The 17,571-nt window shown below is 38.3% G+C and overlaps 1 protein-coding gene across 1 annotated transcript; it reads right to left on the bottom strand.

The window, feature by feature from the left end:
• Positions 1-2,981: 2,981 nt before the first annotated feature.
• On the bottom strand, positions 2,982-16,274 carry LOC128947177 (kinetochore protein NDC80 homolog). The gene is made up of 16 exons (XM_054291358.1): positions 16,174-16,274; positions 15,599-15,685; positions 14,719-14,842; positions 14,419-14,591; positions 13,124-13,226; positions 12,215-12,304; positions 10,852-10,945; positions 9,624-9,730; positions 8,665-8,809; positions 8,162-8,367; positions 6,823-6,975; positions 6,461-6,550; positions 5,576-5,668; positions 3,952-4,082; positions 3,474-3,576; positions 2,982-3,119 (listed from the first exon to the last, which is right to left on the bottom strand). The coding sequence occupies exons 1-16, from the start codon at positions 16,272-16,274 to the stop codon at positions 2,982-2,984; spliced, it is 1,938 nt and encodes a 645-aa protein (XP_054147333.1).
• Between the last annotated feature and the right edge of the window lie 1,297 nt (positions 16,275-17,571).

A 17,571-nucleotide genomic window follows, 5' to 3' on the forward strand; every position in this document is an offset into this window, starting at 1 on the left:
AAATTCTGAACTGGGAAACTGGGAACTGTGAGCTGAGAAAAGTGGGAATGGAACTGGGAAACTGGAGTGGGAAATTGGGAAAAGAGGGAATGGACCTGGAAATGGAAATGGGAAACTGGGAATGGGACTGGGAGTGGAACTGGGGGAACTGGAACTGAGAATGGGAAACTGGGAATGGAATTGGGAATGGGAAATGGGGAATGGGAATTCAAACTGGGAAACTCGGAAAAGGAAACTGAGAAATGAACTGGGAATGGGAAACTGGGAATGGGAAATTGGGAATGGGGCTGAGACACTGGGAGTGGAACTGGGAATGGGGCTGGAGAGATCCTGGCTGCTCATGGTGAGAGAGAATTCCAGGGAAAAATGGGAATTCCCAACTGGGAAACTGGGACTGGGACTGGGAAAAGTGGGAATTCAAACTGGGAAATTGGGAATGGAGCTGGGGAAACTGGGAATGGGAAGCTGGGAATGGGAATGGAAATGGGAAATTGGATTTTTGCTGGGATCAGGGTTATGGGATTTATACAGTCAGGGTTTATGGGATCATTCCCATCCCAGGTCTGTTCCACGAGGCCCTGGCCCAGCACCGTGAGGAGCTGCAGCTCCCGCAGGGCTCGGGGTTGTGGGATATCAGGGCTATGGGGTTTGTAGGATCAGGGCTATGGGAATTTTGGGAATGTTGGGAAGGGGTTTGAAGGGGATTGGGAAGGGATTTGAGGAGACTGGGATTGGAATTTTGGGAATTTGGAAGTGGATTTGGGGGATTTGGGGATTCTAGGGATGGATTTGGGGAGTTTTGGAGAGGAGTTTGGGTGGGAATTTGGGAATCCAAAATTCCGATCCCAGAATTCCCAAAATTCCATTCCCAGATCCCAAAATTCCAATCCCAAATTCCCAGCCCCATCCCCAGCCCCTCTCCCTGCCCTGGTGTCTCTCGGACCCCTCAGAGCAGCAAATTCCTCTCAATTTCTCCCAATTTTAACAATTTTTTCCATTTTTTTCTCACTTTTTCCTATTTTTACCAATTTTTCCCTTTTCCCCCCAATTTCTCCCAATTTTTTCCCCATTTTCCCAGCCCCAGCTGCAGCACCTCTCCCTGGGCCGCTCCCAGGGGGACCCCTCAGAGCAGCAAATTTCCCCCAATTTCTTCTCTTTTTTCCCCAATTTCTCCCAATTTTCCCCAATTTTTTTTCCCAATTTTTCCCCACTTTTCCCCATTTTTAACCAATTTCCCCCTTTTTTCACCATTTTCTCCCTATTTTCCCAGCTCCATCTCCAGCCCCTCTCGCTGCTCTGGCGTCTCTCGGACCCCTCAGAGCAGCAAATTGCTCACAATTTCTCACAATTTTAACCAAATTTCTCCCATTTTTTTTTTGTTTTTCCCCCAATTTTCTCCCAAAATTCCCAATTTTCCCCATTTTTAACCAATTTCCCTGTTTTTTCCCCCAGCACCAGCTGCAGTACCTGTCCCTGGCCCGCTCCCTCAGTTACCCTGTGGAGCAGGAAATTGCTCCCAATTTCTCCCAATTTCTCCAAATTTCTTCCATTTTTTCCCAATTTCTCACACTTTTTACTCAATTTTTTCCCAATTCCTACCAATCTTGCCCATTTTTAACCAATTTCCCCCTTGTTTTCCCCATTTTCCCCCCCAGCCCCCTCTCCAGCCCCTCTTCCTGCCCTGGCCTCTCTCGGCCCCCTCAGAGCTGCAAATTGTTCCCAATTTCCCCCAATTTCAACCAATTTTTCCCCTAATTTTTCCCAATTTTTTTCCCATTTCCTCCCAATTTTTCCCTTTTTTCCCATTTTTAACCAATTTCCACCATTTTTTCCCAATTTTCCCCCCATATTTCCCACCCCAGTTCCAGCACTCCTGGCGCCTCTCGGACCCCTCAGAGCAGCAAATTCCTCCCAATTTCTCCAAATTTTCTCCAAATTTCCCCCAATTTTTTTTGGTTTTTTTCCAATTTTCCCCATTTTTAACCAATTTTTCTGTTTTTTCCCCCAGCACCAGCTGCAGCACCTGTCCCTGGCCCGCTCCCTCAGTGACCCCGTGGAGCAGCAAATTCCTCCCAATTTCCCCAAATTTTCTCCAAATTTCACCCAATTTTTTTTTGTTTTTTCCCCAAATTTCTCCCAGAAATTCAATGTTTTCCCCATTTTTAACCAATTTCCCTGTTTTTTCCCTCATCCCCAGCTGCAGCACCTGTCCATGGCGTACTCCCTCAGTGACCCCGTGGAGCAGCAGCGCGCCTGGGCCACCATGGGCCGCACTTTCCTCTTCATGGCCGAAGGCCCCGAAATTCCCGAAATCCCCGAGATTCCCGAATTCCCCAAAATCCCTGAGGAGCCCCAGGAGGCCGAGGGCACCCAGGGAAATTCGGGAATTTCAGGAAATTTTCTAGAAATTTTTGCAATTTTTTAAAATTTTTTTTTGTAATTCCGTGGGGTTTTTGGGATTTTTTGATCATTCCATCAAATTTTTGGGGGGAATTTCACGGGATTTTTTGGGGGGAATTCTGGGAATTTTTTGAGAATTTCCCAATTTTTTTGGGAACTCCATTAAATTTTTTGGGAATTCCCAGGAATTTTTGCTCACTGTTCATTGAGCGATTTTGGGGATTTTGGGAATTTTTTTTATAATTTTTTTCTGAATTTCACGGGATTTTTTTGGGAATTCTGGGAATTTTTTGAACATTTCTCATTTTTTGGGGGGAATTCCCTGGGATTTTTGCTCATTCTCTGTGTTTTCCCTGAAGGTGCTGCTGTCCCTGGGTGATTTCGAGGGCGCCAGGCGGGCGCTGCGCCGGGCACTGAGGCTGGGCCAGCCTGACTGCGCCGACACCCAGAGCGTCCACAGCAGCCTAAGGCACGATCAGTGGCACAAAATGGTACCAAAATACCCTAAAATAGCAAAAAAACGCACTACAATGGGGCTAAAATGGCAAAAAATGGCACTGAATGGGACCAAAATCTTATCTTCATTTTTCTAGTGATAAGACACTTTCAGCCTTCTTTTTATAAGTGTCTAGGATGCTGGTCAGGTTTGACAATAGACCTTCAGGCATGAATTCTTCATCGTCTCTTTCTATTCTTGCATTCTGTTCTTCAAGGTATTTCTAGAAAAGAGGTACAGAGAGCTTTATTAGCTCTGTCATGGCCTGTATTTTACTGATTCTGCTAAAGCATTTTAAGCAGTCATTGCACAGGTTAACTGATTTCAGTTAAACACCTTCCTGAAAGACGCCTCTCAGAAGCAGGTTTAACCTGACAGGATGTTACTGCTGACACTTAACAACCAATTCTGATTATTTACACCAAAGGTTTTGTCAGAAAATTTAACTAGAATCCGCAGGCTTAGTAGCAGCTAAATAACTGATACTTCCTTAGAAAGAGTAAGCTCTAATTTCCAAGTGTTTAACTGCAAAATGTCTCTAGAGAGATTTAATTCTGAATATCAAATTTTAGCTTACCACTATAGATTCTATATGAGTAGCAACTGTTTCTACAAGACGACTCAAGTTAGCATCAATTTTTTTGTTCTCTTCTGTTGTTCTTTGCAAAACAACTTGATATCTAAAAGGTAAAGATACTCAGAAGGTCATGTCCATAATTGGAGAATTCCTGACATTTAAAACAATCACTTCAAGTCTGATTTATCATCACGTTTAGCCATACTTTTTTTTCCATTAGTATTAATTTGAACCAAGTTACAATATATTAATGCTCAACTTAAAGAAAAACCCTTACGCGGAAAACAGGAGTTCTGATACAGCAGACAAATATTTTAGCAAAATACTGTTGAGGAGAAACATCTTTCAGTTGTTAACTTGTGAAATTAACACACTGAGATGGATACCTGATGAAACAACTGTATGTTACATTCCAGAAAATATCTTTATCCTTAAAAACCAAAATAAACAAGGCAGACATGGAAGTTAGGAGCCTTACTCTCTTTCGATATCATGCAATTCAGTTGCAGCTTCACTGAGCCCATCATAGACACCACTCTCAAGTAATTGTTTATGCTTCTTAAACAATTCCCATTCATTTGCATATTTCTTGTCTTCTTCTTCTATCTCCTGTTGTCATAAGGAAGGAGAAGAAAAAAAAATGGCCTCTCTCAAGTATAATTCGGATCTTTTTTTCTTTCTGTTACCTGATTATATCCTAATACTTGAATTCAAAATTCACGCAAATAGTTCCAAGTTCAGAACTGAAAAAAGCCCCAAGGATATCCCTCCCAAACCTAAAGTTTCTGTATCATCCCCATCCCAGAATAAGCCTAACCATCTCTTTATTCCTTTAACCACATTTAAAGGCCTGTGTTGCAGCTACTTTCCCTTCCGAGTTAAAGCTCACAAAGTGTTGTTTACATAGTCTAAATAGCTTAGAAATGGCACATTATGAACAACTGTTTCTAGGTTAAAAAATACAACCACATCTGAGTAAGAAAATAGCTTTTCTTTTTTGTCTGAAAGAGAGTATAATTCCAAATAATCATCTCTTCTAGGAGAATGACACTGTTGATGCTATACAGTCCACAAAACCAAACAAAATTCTGACGTCAACTCAACGTGCAATTTTGGTAGATTACTGAAAAAATCCTTCAAAAATAATTTTAATACTTAAGACTTACAAAAAGCATTTTAAATATTAGAAGAGGAATTAAATGACTAAGCGTCTGGTGGCAAGTGTGTATTTTATGAGCTTAACTTTAGAGAAAAGTATATGCAAGAGCACAGATCAAAAGGTAAATGTCATGTGGTTTTGAAAAATAGAAACTAAATTAATTGCCTTTATAAACCTATATATACACCTGCCTCAGCAGGTATTAGCAGCGAAATAGCCCTGTTTCATGGCTGTAGCACAGGAGTTTGGATTTACAGGAGCACATATGGTAAATATTGGTGTAGTTCAAAGAACATTTTTCTGCAGGGCACCACGGCCCCGCTAAAGCAGTGTTGTCAGAGAAGTTGGGAGCTACCAAAATAGCCACTCAGTTGTTAACAGAGAGGGTTATGTTTTGTTGCTGAACTGCAAGTGGGGAAAAGAATAGGGACTGCTCCTGTGCTGGCAAAGGAAGCTAAAGGAAGTAACAGTTTGAGATCATTAAAACAATTTAACATGCTTTTGGTCAATGTTTTCCTTTGTTTTTACAGAAGCTGATTAAACATGTTAACTAAAAACTGTAAAAATGTATTTATTATATACAAATCGATTAGACAAGACAGGTTCTGTTGATCCTAAAATTTCCTTCAAGCACATGCCCGGAGACATCGTGAGGGCAGATGATTGTTGCTGCTTTTATTACTGGATGCAGGAATTTATGATTTACAGGATCTGCTACAGTAGGATGCCAGATTCTCTTACAAGAAAGTGAAAATTGATTCAGTTAAGGTGGCAGTCAAATCACTTTTCTGAAAAGAATGAAAAAATCCTCTAAGAGGGAAGGAAGAAGGTAAAGGCAGAAGCCCAAACAAAAATGCAACCCAAAAATTTATCGATAAATACAAAAATTAAGGATAAGGCTATCATTAAGGATAAGTTGTCATCAAGGTGTAAGAAGTTGTACCTTAAGCTTCTGCTGGTAAAGATCATCCAGCTCTTCAGCTTCTTCTGTCAGCATTTTCACACTGCGTTTCTTGTCCTTTAGCATTACATTCACCTAGGACGAAAACATAACCAAGGAAGTATGGTTCAAAAAGAATTCCAACATATAAATCCATGCCATCACAAACCACACCTGGTTAAACAGGTTAAACCATTAAACTAGGCTAGGCTGGGATGGCATTATCTTTCTTCATAGCAGCCTATGTTATGCTTTGTTTTGGATGAGGGGCTAAAACAGTGTTGGTAACACACCAAGTTTTGGCTACTGCTGAATAGCGCTAGCACAGCAGTCCAAGGCTTTCTGTGCTTCCCAGGGCCCCTCACTGAGCAGGGCAGGGACAGGCAAGAGACTGGGAAGGTGCATAGTGAGGCCAGCTGGCCAAGAGGACATTCCATACCGCAGAACACCATGCTCAGGTAGACGAACGAGGAAATAAAATTCTCCTTCTTTCAATCTGTCCCAAATCCAATAGTACTAAAAATCTTCCCGATGACAATTTGTCGGTGATGGTAAGCCACACAATCAACTGGAACGGGCAACTTATTAGAAACAAATACTTCCAATGGTTATGGTCAAGTATATGTAAGCTACATAAACTTTAATTCAGGGAATACACGATATTTCAACCAACAAAGACCTCAGTTCTTAGAAAAACTTTTAGGTTCCATTACAATAAAAGCAGTTTTCTCACAGTTTCTCCCCCTCTACTTGTCCTCAGAAAAACCCCAAGTAATTCAAGAAACCAACCCAACACATCACACTTTAACTATGCAAAAAGTTGAATGAAAGAGGCAGATAAGGTTTTGGGGTTGGTATCTTAGCGTTAATCTTCTTTAACTAACTCACCTGTTCCAAAGTGTCTTCCAGAGTAAATTTCCGTTGAGTGGCTTTACTAATTTCTTCCTCAGTCTCGTTGATGATCTCCATGAGGGGAGCCTGTAATACGTATACAAGAAGATTGAACAAATGCAATTTGCTAATCTGAACCAAGATGCACCCCAGTACATCTTTCCCTTTTATTTTTTTTAGGCTACTGTATTCTCCCATACCAAATCTCTTTCATATACTGCAATGTCATTATGGTGACTCATCACACAAGCTTTTCAATGACATTTCATTGTGAGATTGAGAGACCTTCCCAGCATTCCCAAAGAAACACTTTTTTTTTGTGAGTGCTATCTAAAGCCTTCAGTGTTGATTCTACTTACCATGATCTGAGTTCTGTATTTGACTAGGAAATTTGGTCCTAAATCAGGATTAACGTGCATGGTAAAGTCATGGCCTTTGGAATTCTCAGCACTTACTGGAATTAATTTCAGCTTTCGAGCCAGTTTATGATACTCTGCCAGTTGCTTTCCAATCTGCTCAGAGGAGAAAAGGGCACAAATCATAGAAGAGATACAAGTGAAAAGATGTGCAAGAAGTATTCATATAGTACTTTAAACAAGTTCCTGAGTTGCTCTCTGTAGCCATAATTCCTTGCTACCCCACAGTATTCAAGAGCTGCATGCAATGCCAGCACAGCAGTTTGCTGCATTAGGTACTGTTTTATGGTTCGTTCAGAGTTTGCACACTGAGGTTTCTTAGTGTCTATGGCTGAGAACACTGAATGCTTTCACCTGTGGTTTTCCGTATTCATCTGCCATAATTTTTCCTGCCTCAAGTTTTTGAGAATTAGCTGATTGGGAACTAAAAATGTGCTGGAAAATAATACTAAACAAATGATCAGTTATAAGGTCAATATGCCTTCTCTCATTAGTTTTGACAGGAAATGCTACACAGCCACACATGCTAACAACAAACTAACTTGAGCATGCCTTTAAACAAAGCTTATTAAATGCTTTAATTTCTAATTAATGAGTGCTATTAAATGCAAACATTAAAGACCCCAGGGGTTTTTTTTCCAGTTTTATATGCTTCATACTTGCACCTGAGGATTTAAGTTGATAAAAGTGCTTGATAAAGGGTGACCCTACCAAACATATTTGAAATTTTTTCTTTAGTTCTCCAATTGGCAAAGCAGAAGCTTTTAAATCCCATCACTTCCAGGACTATATCTTTTCACTCTGTTTGAAGGGATTGAACTTGGCCCTTGAAATATGTTACAACTGCTACACAAAGAACTAATCAGGCCCTAAATGCATGCAAAACTATTGATTCAAATTCACTAGTTTTGCCTTACTTCCTTGCTCTGAAATATTAACATTAGCCTGTAATTTCTTGTGTTATCAAAGCAATGGCATGCTAATGTTATCAAAGCTCTAAATGCTACAGCAGTGACAGCTTACCATGCTTCATATTCTAGACACATCTCTTACGATGCAGGAAAAAAGTACATTTCCACTCAGTGCAAAACAGAAAAAGGGGAAAACGCGCAACATTTTTCAGAGATACTGTAAACAGAGGCCATTCTTGTCAGTTTTGCCTGGTTAGATACACGTATGGTGGTGTTCGATTATTTAGGAAAGAAATTATCAAGAATCCAATTTTAAGCTTGCATGATGAAAACTGGCAGCCACCTCTGAGTGTTGTGGGGTTTTCACATACCGCGTCTCTCTTCCTAGCATATTTCATCTCTTCATTCCACATCAGTTCTCGTTCTTCTTGCAGCTCCTTATTCAGCTTGTTAATGGTTTGCTGCAGCTCATTTCTCTCGTGATTTATTCTCTCAATGTCTGCAGCTGAGTACTTCTGGTTATCTAAGATGTGCCGGAGCCGGGCATTCTCCCGCTTCGTGGCTTCTACTTCTGCCTCTAAGTACATAAAACATTTGTGAAATGGACATAAAATACCAGCCTATATACATAAACCTCACCTCTGTATTGTATGAGTAAATGACACAGTTATTACATAACATTACCATTTCATTACTCCAGTGTACAGAGAGCTATCAGACAAAAAACAAATTTTTATTAGCAATCCATTCTGGAAAGTTTATTTGTAGCATCGTGCTACTCCAAGTACCTTGCTCTGCTCTCAAGCTAAGAACTACAATTATTTGAAGACTATTTCTAGCTTCACTGTCCTGACTGTGATCAAGTCCTCCTTACCTGCTGCCTCAACTTCATCATTAACACTTTCCAGTTTTTGATCAAGGATGGATATATGAGATTTCATTTTAGCGAAATAAGCCTGGTAGTTCTGGACGTCTGCTTCAAGGGACGATTTCACATTTCGTAGCGTTGCTATACGATCCTAGGAAATGGGTGAAAAGAACAACCACTCTTAGATAAATATAAAATAATGACTTCACTTTCCAGATAAGACAGTAGAGTAATTGATCAACATCAACAGCACAAATATAGAATAAAGAACTTTAATAATTTTTTATCTCTGTGACAGCTAAGTCCAGTCAGGACACCTTTAAAATAAAAGCAAAGAAGGCTGAAAAGATTCTTGCATTTCAGCATTATGTCTCTCATTTGCATCAGACAGTGCTTTAGACAATTCTTACTACAGGTAGTCCACAACTTAACTCTAATAATACATGGAGGGCAGATGAAACAGGGGCATGGAAAACCAGGAATAAACTCAGCACATTTTGCACAGTTGGCAGGAATTTCAATTTGCCACCTGCACAGCCACTAACCCATTTTTAAACTCAGGATGTATTAAAAGCAGAATCCAGAGTTTCAAGCAAAGTATTTTCCATAAAATATATTTGTTACCACTGAATCCCATGCCTCATATTTGAATACCAACACACTTGAAAAAAATAATGTTGACATTTATATTAAAAAATTTGGTTCAAGTATTTTATTGATATTTCAGTCAATATAAGACCTTATTACCTGTAAATACCTGCACATTATCAAACAAATAGGTACTGAAGATTCCACAGAAAAAAGCCTTGTTCTCTAATAGTATAGAGTCTGTAAAAATCTGGCCTAATTAAAATCTCAAAGCACTGAAATTTTTCCATTTGTTATGTATCATAAGTATCTTCATTCAGAAATGGTCGATATTATAAAATTCAACTCCTCCATAAAAACAGACACAATTTACTAACCTGCTCACTTTCCTTTTCTTTTTCTAGTCTTGCAATCTCTTCTTGAAGTCTTTTGTTCTCAGCTTCTAAACTTTCCATCTGGAATGGATCTACATTAAATAAATCCTCTGTGGGAGAGCAGAAGAGAGACTCGAGTTACAAATTTATCTCAATATCACCACCTCTTTTGAGTACCTGAACTTGAGCTTCAGCACAGTAAATACCCATTATCTAGATAATTATTTTTCACTAAAAAATAACTAAAAACAACCAAGAAACTTACCAGAAAAACCTTTCATTAAAATGTAACCAGGCAAAAACCCCAGAAGAAACAAGAAGAGAAATGGGTTTCTCGGTCCTCATGTCAGAAAGAGTTCTCATGCCAAAGTCACTCCCAAGAGGTAAGGGTTTCCAAACTCTCATGCAGCCCACACCACAGGAGAGTGTACAAGTCAGGACTACCTTGTGAAGCTAGAACAAATCAAACTTACTTAACAACCTCTTTCTTATCCATATACTTCCTTGCTTCTTGAGGCATCTTTTCCCCAACTTAATTTGGCTTTGCCAAAAAATGGGATCATTATTTTTTCCTAATATCCAGTAACAGTGTGGTATCTTGTTTCCTCTCCAATTGATGGCCCCAGTTTGCAAACAAAGGGCCCTTAGTCTGGCTTTTCATAGGAGAGCAAAGAAAGTAAGACATGTTTTTCTTCCTTTTCTCACATTGTGTTTGTATTTCTGCAGGTGGTGAAATGAGCGAGTCAAAAAAACCCAATAATTTTCTACCTCCCTGAAGACAAACACAGGTGCATGCTGAATCACATACAGAACCCTCACAACAGAGTTTGGAACTCTTGCAGACTGCTTTCAGATCTTCAAAAGCTGAACTTTCTTGTCAGCTGTGCATCCTCTGAAAATATTTTTCTTTTTTTTAATTGTTAGCTTTTCCAGACAGAAACAAGAGCCATCTGCATAGATGGAGTTCACATCTGAAGAATTGTATACTGGTTTTCTGTGACAAAGACATTAAAAAATCAGGTGACACAGCTACAGCTGATAGCAGATCATGACCTACCCATCTGTACTGCTCAAAATACACTTAAAAAAGAGAGCATTAAGTTGAAGTAACTGAAACATACTTAGGTGTTTCAGACTCCCTTAGATCACTTTCACTCATAAACTGAACAAACTGATGCTAGGAGAAAGGAAACCAGTAACACAATTGAATACTTAGAATTTAAAAACTTACTTAATTTTGACTGCACTTCAGCAACCAACTCTTCAAAGGTATCTCTCCCTTTCATGGAAAGATCATAGCACTTCACACAGTAGTCCATGAAAAGCTGAAAGCAATTTAAAAATCTTTCATTTCAACAATTCCAAGACCTGTAAAATATCTGGATAGTCTAAAGCTACTCAATCAGTGGAATTAAACAGACATCAAAAATATCCTTAATGCTTCGATTGTACTTTTGTAAAATTAATTTTTTTTCCTCCCTTTGAACATAGAATGTCAACAGATTATATATTCAGGCAGAAGGAGACAACTATAATTCACACTAAGAAAGGTCTGGAAATCCTGTATTTCTTAAAAAGATATTTAACAAATATTGTAGATAGAATATTTAAGAATTTTTCATCTTGATGCATATGATTCTCTCAGGCTAGTTTATGGAAACTGCAGCTCTGTTTAACAGGCCTTTTCTATAAATATGACCATTAAAATTCAGATCTGCAGGTCTCAAAGTACTCTTATCTAGAATTAAAGAAAGGTTACCCAAAAAGAATTTGCTGGACACTAAGTCACAGATGCTTCAGAAGCAATTACACCAGTATTGTGAATTTTGTATCTATATATATATGCAGAAGTGCCAATGTAGAAGAACGTATTTCGTTTAAAAGCATTGTTAGTTGCCAACCATCATGTTGTAACCTTAGTCCAAAATTATGATTTTACTTTATTTTTGCAATTTCTAATTAAATGTTTTAGCTTATAATGCAACCCTCTCCAAACACCTGCTGTGATTTAACACTGAGTTAAATCTGAGTAGTTCTAATAATCCATGATAAATTAAAAAGAAAGCAAGCTGTTGGATTAAGAGCTCAAATTATACTGCCACCCTATTTTGTGGCTCAGAAATAAAACTTTACAACCAATTTTTACATAGTAAACTGAGTAGATATTGGCACAAGTCACTATATTTAGAATTAAGTCACTGTCTTTATACTGCACTGCAGTTAACCTCAGAGGTCTTGAGAGCTAAAGGAAAATATTTCGGAAACTCTAAAAAAATAAACAGCATAATGATGCCCTTTCTCGACAAAGGACAACAGTATATACTTGCAGAATAAGGTGAATATAAAATAAAGAGAATATTTTGTTTAATACCCAGTCTACACCAATAGACTGATCATCATACCTGCTCAGGAAATAGTTGATCAGGTTTTTTACACAATGCTACTCTACCTCCTAGAAAGCATTGTGAATATAAAAGGGAACAGAATCTATAAATACATGACCCAGCAATCTAAACTGTAATTAAATTGTGTTGTTACAGCACATGGCAAAATCCAGTTAAGCAATTCTGATACTAATTTCCTTTTTATGGTACCTTTTTATGTACAATTCCATCATCTGTCTCTCCTCCCCAGCTCTGTGTGTCATCGAACGATGGTGCATTTTCCCTGATCGCATTGTACAGCTGAAAAGCAGAGGTGCACACAACAAAGAGCAAACATGAAGACATCCATTAGTTTCCATGCTGGTTTTCGTGAAAAGAAGCAGAGTAACACTGGATTAGGATTTCAGCAGGCAGGTTGGAATGAACCTGTGTTGAGCTGACTAAACACACAGGTAAAGAGGCATGAGCTAGACAGTCAACACTGCCAAATTCTCTCGTGTCTTTTGAGCAGAAAAGGACAGGGTTTTCCTGGGCACTCAATTCAGCAGTGGTCAACTTCTGTCACAGATGCCAAATTTTGCTCAGTCCTGAGTTGGCAGCAACAACTGTTAGGACTACTAAAAAACCCAAACAAACCAAACAAAACCAAGATTAAATAAAAAACACCCCACTCAAACCAAAAACTTGCCACTCTGTATCAGAATCACAGAACATTTGAATCATTTCAATTGAAAATCCCATCCTTAGATTTCAAATTTAGGGGAGAATGGCAGATGTCACAACATTTGCGCTGGAGATACACGTTCCATTCGGTGATTATACTCATTAACTTCTCACGTTTATTGTATGTACAGATCAGCATTTTGCCACCTCCTTTTATACATTAATTTATCCAGTGCATACATGTAAAGAAAAAACCCTATCATAATATAACATGAAAAGCTCACTTTAAAAGTTACCAAAACATTAGGCCAAGGGTCAGCTCCCAGATGACAGCTAAGAACATATATGTTTACATATATGTTAAACAAAGATTTGTAGAAAATATGTACTGAATCTGTATTGAAACTAACATTCCAGCCTGGAAAGTGAAAATATTTATCTTAAGACAAACATTACCTTGACACAATCAATTAACCAAATCAAAGCTGCCACAATCTGAGGCCAGGTTCGTGGTGCTCCCACAGCGTACATGGAGTTTTTTGACAGAGCAAAGGGGTACCTGTACGGCCAAAGAAGATACACTTTTAATAGCTGTGGCAGACAGTGATGAAAACAAACCAGCACATTTTGAAAACAAAGCAGCATGTTTTTCTATGTAGATGAAAGCACAGAAGGAAGAGCAAACTCAATTCTACTGTACTTCAAAGGAAATTAGTTGAGTTCTGACAGTACGATTCTATTCAATTATCATGGGTTTCTCATTTTGCAACTCATGGAATAACATGGCCTGAAAGGGACCTGTAAGGATCTACAAATCCAACTCCCTGCTCCTCATAGGACTGCCTACAACTAAACCATATGATCCAGAGTGTCATCCAGATGCTCCTTGAGCTCCCAAAACTTCAAGTGACTTGTCAGAATTAGTCATTTTATCCAGAATTACACCCCTGGTGCAGCAGAGTGGAATCCTTTGCAACATTTTAAGCTATATCAGCAGTTTCAAATGTTATAGATTAAAACAAAACTTTATTAAAATGCTGAGAAGTGTGCAAAAAAGATTTGCACCTACATTTAAGGAGCCCTGGCACTCTGACACCATCATGGGTATACAGTCCCTGTTTTTTTTTTTAAATGAGACTGAAAATTCACTGTTATCAAGAGGCAGAGGATTTTCTTTCCAAGACAATGTTGGGGCATTAATGATTTCAAACACTGAACAAATTCAGCAGTAAACCACTCAGCTACTTAGTGTTTTTCTCCCCTCAACAGTAATTTTGTTATTTCCACATTCTGCTTTGAAGGCAGAATGAGAAAAATTGCAGGAAAACATATTTTAAACTAAATTAAATTTGTTTAAACTAAAATTAAATTGTCTTGATCCAAAATTCTGGAAATTTTAGTTCTTAGATTCTAACAAAATGAACAGAAAGGCCTGTAAAAGAAAATTGTGCCTTGTCCTCCAAAGTTCTATACAAATAATCAATTAAATTTTACATGACAAAGCAAGATTCCCAGAGCTTATAGTTCTGTAAATTCAAATATAAAATGTATAGCAGATGCTGAAAATCAGAGAGTAAACCTAGAGTTAAACAAAAGTGAAACAAAACAATCACAACATTGTACTTTTAGAGTCTCATCTGAATAAATAAACCTATCCATTCCGCCCAACTATCAATGCAGAATTCTTAGCTTTTAAATTTCTAGCCATAGCATATCTATTCAGCCCAGGAGACTAACAATAATCATCTTACCCAAGGGCTTTGAAAATTTTGGGAATTTCCTCTTCAAATTTTGAGTCAGGCAGTTCATAAGAAGGGCAGAGGAATTTGTAGATAAAGGTGAAGATCTTTAAAAAGTCCTTAACTGATGGAGATTGTAGTGATTTCACGGAAACATCGTGGGCATAAGCATTCTCAACAAGGAACTGTGCAAAAGAAACACGGAATACCAGTCACTAAATAAAATTTATAGTTGAAACCAAGGGAAATAACCACTTTGCCTAGCACATTTTACACCTCATAACATACATGCAGAACAAGTTCATATGTTACCTCATAAAGCTTTTGGATACATTGTTGGATGAATGTCTTGTCATGAAGGGGCCTGGGATCCTTTATCTTTTTTGTCCCAAACACACCGTACAGGCTGCTGCTTGACCCTCCAGCCCCGCTCGCGCTAGGGACAGACAATGAATACAGGTCTTGTGACAATACATAGAAAGAAGAACTCTCTTCATGTTTAAGGCACAACTGCTAGCTTTATGTTTTCTTTCCATTTGTTATACAAAGTGATACTTGAAGTTTTCTCTTTGTTTAAGGTCATTGGAAAAACATCATCACCCTGGAAGTCACAATGCCATAAGTACAACAAAGATTACTGCATCCTAGATGAATACTTTCTTCATTTTATTGAAATAAATAAACTTTTAGAGAGCAGAAAAATACCCCAAAGATGAAAAAAAATAATGTTGGTGACTGTAAATAAACTCTAAAAATATTTAAGGAATATTTAAAAGGAATAACCCCTGCAACAATGGGGTACTATCAAGAAGATACCCATAACACAGAAAGTCATGAGCTAAGTAGAAAGATTATAGAGTTTTGGAAAGTTAGTATCTTAGAGAGAGGAAACTAATGCAGAGTATACTTCAGATGTCTTTCTTCCTTAAACAAGAAAATGTATTGAGATACTCTTAAGGTCTGCAGTGCACATCATTCCCAAAAGAAAAAAAAAAAAGCAACTCCCAAAGCAATTCCTGCTCCAGAGCATTATTGTTTAGCGACCAAGGACTGGAGGAAGGCAGACCTGAAGGTCTGCTTGCCTCAGATCCATCATTCCCTATAGTGAAAATCTGTCAAGAAAGAAAAATACCAAAATTAGAGGACCATTTTTGTTTTAATGTACAGTGCAGACAACAAAAGCTATCCATACCTGTTCCCCAAACAGCTGGCTTTTCCTTCTGAAGCTACAGATGTAGGTTTGCTCATGCTCAGCTTCTCAAAGGTGCTTCTGTCCTTCCTGAGGAGCAGAAAAAGATTCAAGTGACTACTACTACCAATTCATACAAGAGCTATAGTAAGTAGCTCTTATAGTACAGGACTGTAAATAGAATCTAAAATATTTAAGGAATATTTAAAAGGAATAGACATAGGAATAGACCCCAGCATAGACCATACATAGCTCATACAAGAGTGATACAAACAGTCATATATTCCTAAGCGCCTTCATCCCCCAACATCTTAGAAAGGTTAACTGATGCATCCAGCTATCTCCTCAGAAACATGTAACAAAGTGTTACAATTTGAAACATGACACAAGTACACAGAAAGGAAGTATTTTTGCAAAACTGGAGCACATGTGCAAACACCCTTGGCTGTAGGGAGCCTTCTTCTCACTGTCTTGTTTTTTTCCCCTCAGTTGCTACTCACACTCAAACACACTATGATAAATCTCTTCAGAATTAGTTTTATATACTTATTTTTAGCAACATGACCAGCCAGACTTACAGCTGAGGTGTCTGAAGATCCGTCTTGTTGGTGTCCTGCACTCTCAGTGCCATCTTAGATTGTCGACTGCTGCTTCCAGCAATACTCGAGCTTCCACTCATTGTGACTGCTGTAAACCACAATCCCTCAGTATTCCAGCAGTATCAGAAAATCCAGGACCTAAGGGTATTTTCTTTTCTAAATGCCACAATGATTTTCCAAAGGCTCAGAATAAACAAGTAGACCTGTACATTGGACCAAAAAAAAAAAAAAAAACCCAAAAAAAAGAAGAAAGAAAAAAAATTATGTTAGACTCCACAAATACATAAGAGCAGCCACAGCCCTTTAAATCAACCATTTTATTGATAAAAAGTGTTATTGTTCCTTCCAAACCTACTGTTTTGCCTTTCTTTATATTTGGTCATTTCAGACCTACGGGTCCCAAAAGCAAAAGAGCTTGAGAAATTTTTCATTTCAGTCCACTGGGAAAAAGGCCACACTACCACGAGTACACAAGTACTGCTTACAGCACGTCTGCTGTACATCAGCTCCTGAGCTTCTTGTTCTGAGCCCGCCCATTCCTCTGCAACTGATCTCCCAGTATTACAGCACAATAACTGGAAAACCTATTCTGAGATAATATTATGGCTCTCTTCAGAATTTGCATGCAGAATATAAATAAAACTGGAATATTAAGCCCATTATCCCCACTGTGGCATTAAGGGGGAATTTGAAGTAAACAGATCTCACAAAACATTGTCACAAAAATTGCCTGCTTCTGCCCTCTACAGAGGTTCTACTTTATTTGTGGGATGGGCTTAAATGACTGAATTATAACTAATAAAAAGTCCCTCTATTACAGATGCTACCAAAACACATTATTAATATAAACCGTTGCTTCATTTTGCTTCCAGTTCCATTACTCACAAACCACAAAAGTTTAGCTCAAGCTCAATTCATAGGGCAGCATTTCTCACTGTGTCTGGGGAAGAATCTGCATTATTCCATTACTTTAACTGGGACCAACCACAGAGAGAATGAATTTTCACAATCATAGCAAGCAATTAGCTTCTAGAATAACAGAATCAATTAGTTTGGAAAAGACCTGTTTACCCTGTTAACCCTCCCATTATATTAAATATTTACAGTTTTAATTAAGAAAACTATGCTTGTATATAGTTGGATCAAAAGAGACAAATCCAATGCTACTGGTCCCATATTTCCAGAACAGGGATTTGAGGTTCAACTTGAGCTTTGGCCAGCCAGGTAACTGACCAAAGATAGCTGGAATGCTTAATGTCATCTGTGTTGTCAAAACTATGAGAAAAGACAGTAGATAGCGGTGGAAAAAATAAGCAATATCTAAAATAAAAAATTATACTTCACATTTAATGGTACAGTGAAAGGGTAGATGTTATC

Source organism: Melozone crissalis, unplaced genomic scaffold (assembly GCF_028551555.1).
Source record: "Melozone crissalis strain CALT ecotype California unplaced genomic scaffold, PUWL_Pcris_2 ptg000091l_1, whole genome shotgun sequence".
Taxonomy (NCBI): Eukaryota; Metazoa; Chordata; class Aves; order Passeriformes; family Passerellidae; genus Melozone; species Melozone crissalis.

Excerpts from the sequence above, each read along its gene's own strand:
- LOC128947177 (XM_054291358.1), bottom strand. The coding sequence starts at position 16,274 with ATGAGTGGAAGCTCGAGTATTGCTGGAAGCAGCAGTCGACAATCTAAG. Across the intron at positions 14,592-14,718 it reads GTATCCAAAAGCTTTATGAG|TTCCTTGTTGAGAATGCTTA; the intron begins GTAACATATGAA and ends TCTTTTGCACAG. Across the intron at positions 4,083-5,575 it reads TTTACCAGCAGAAGCTTAAG|GAGATAGAAGAAGAAGACAA; the intron begins GTACAACTTCTT and ends TTATGACAACAG.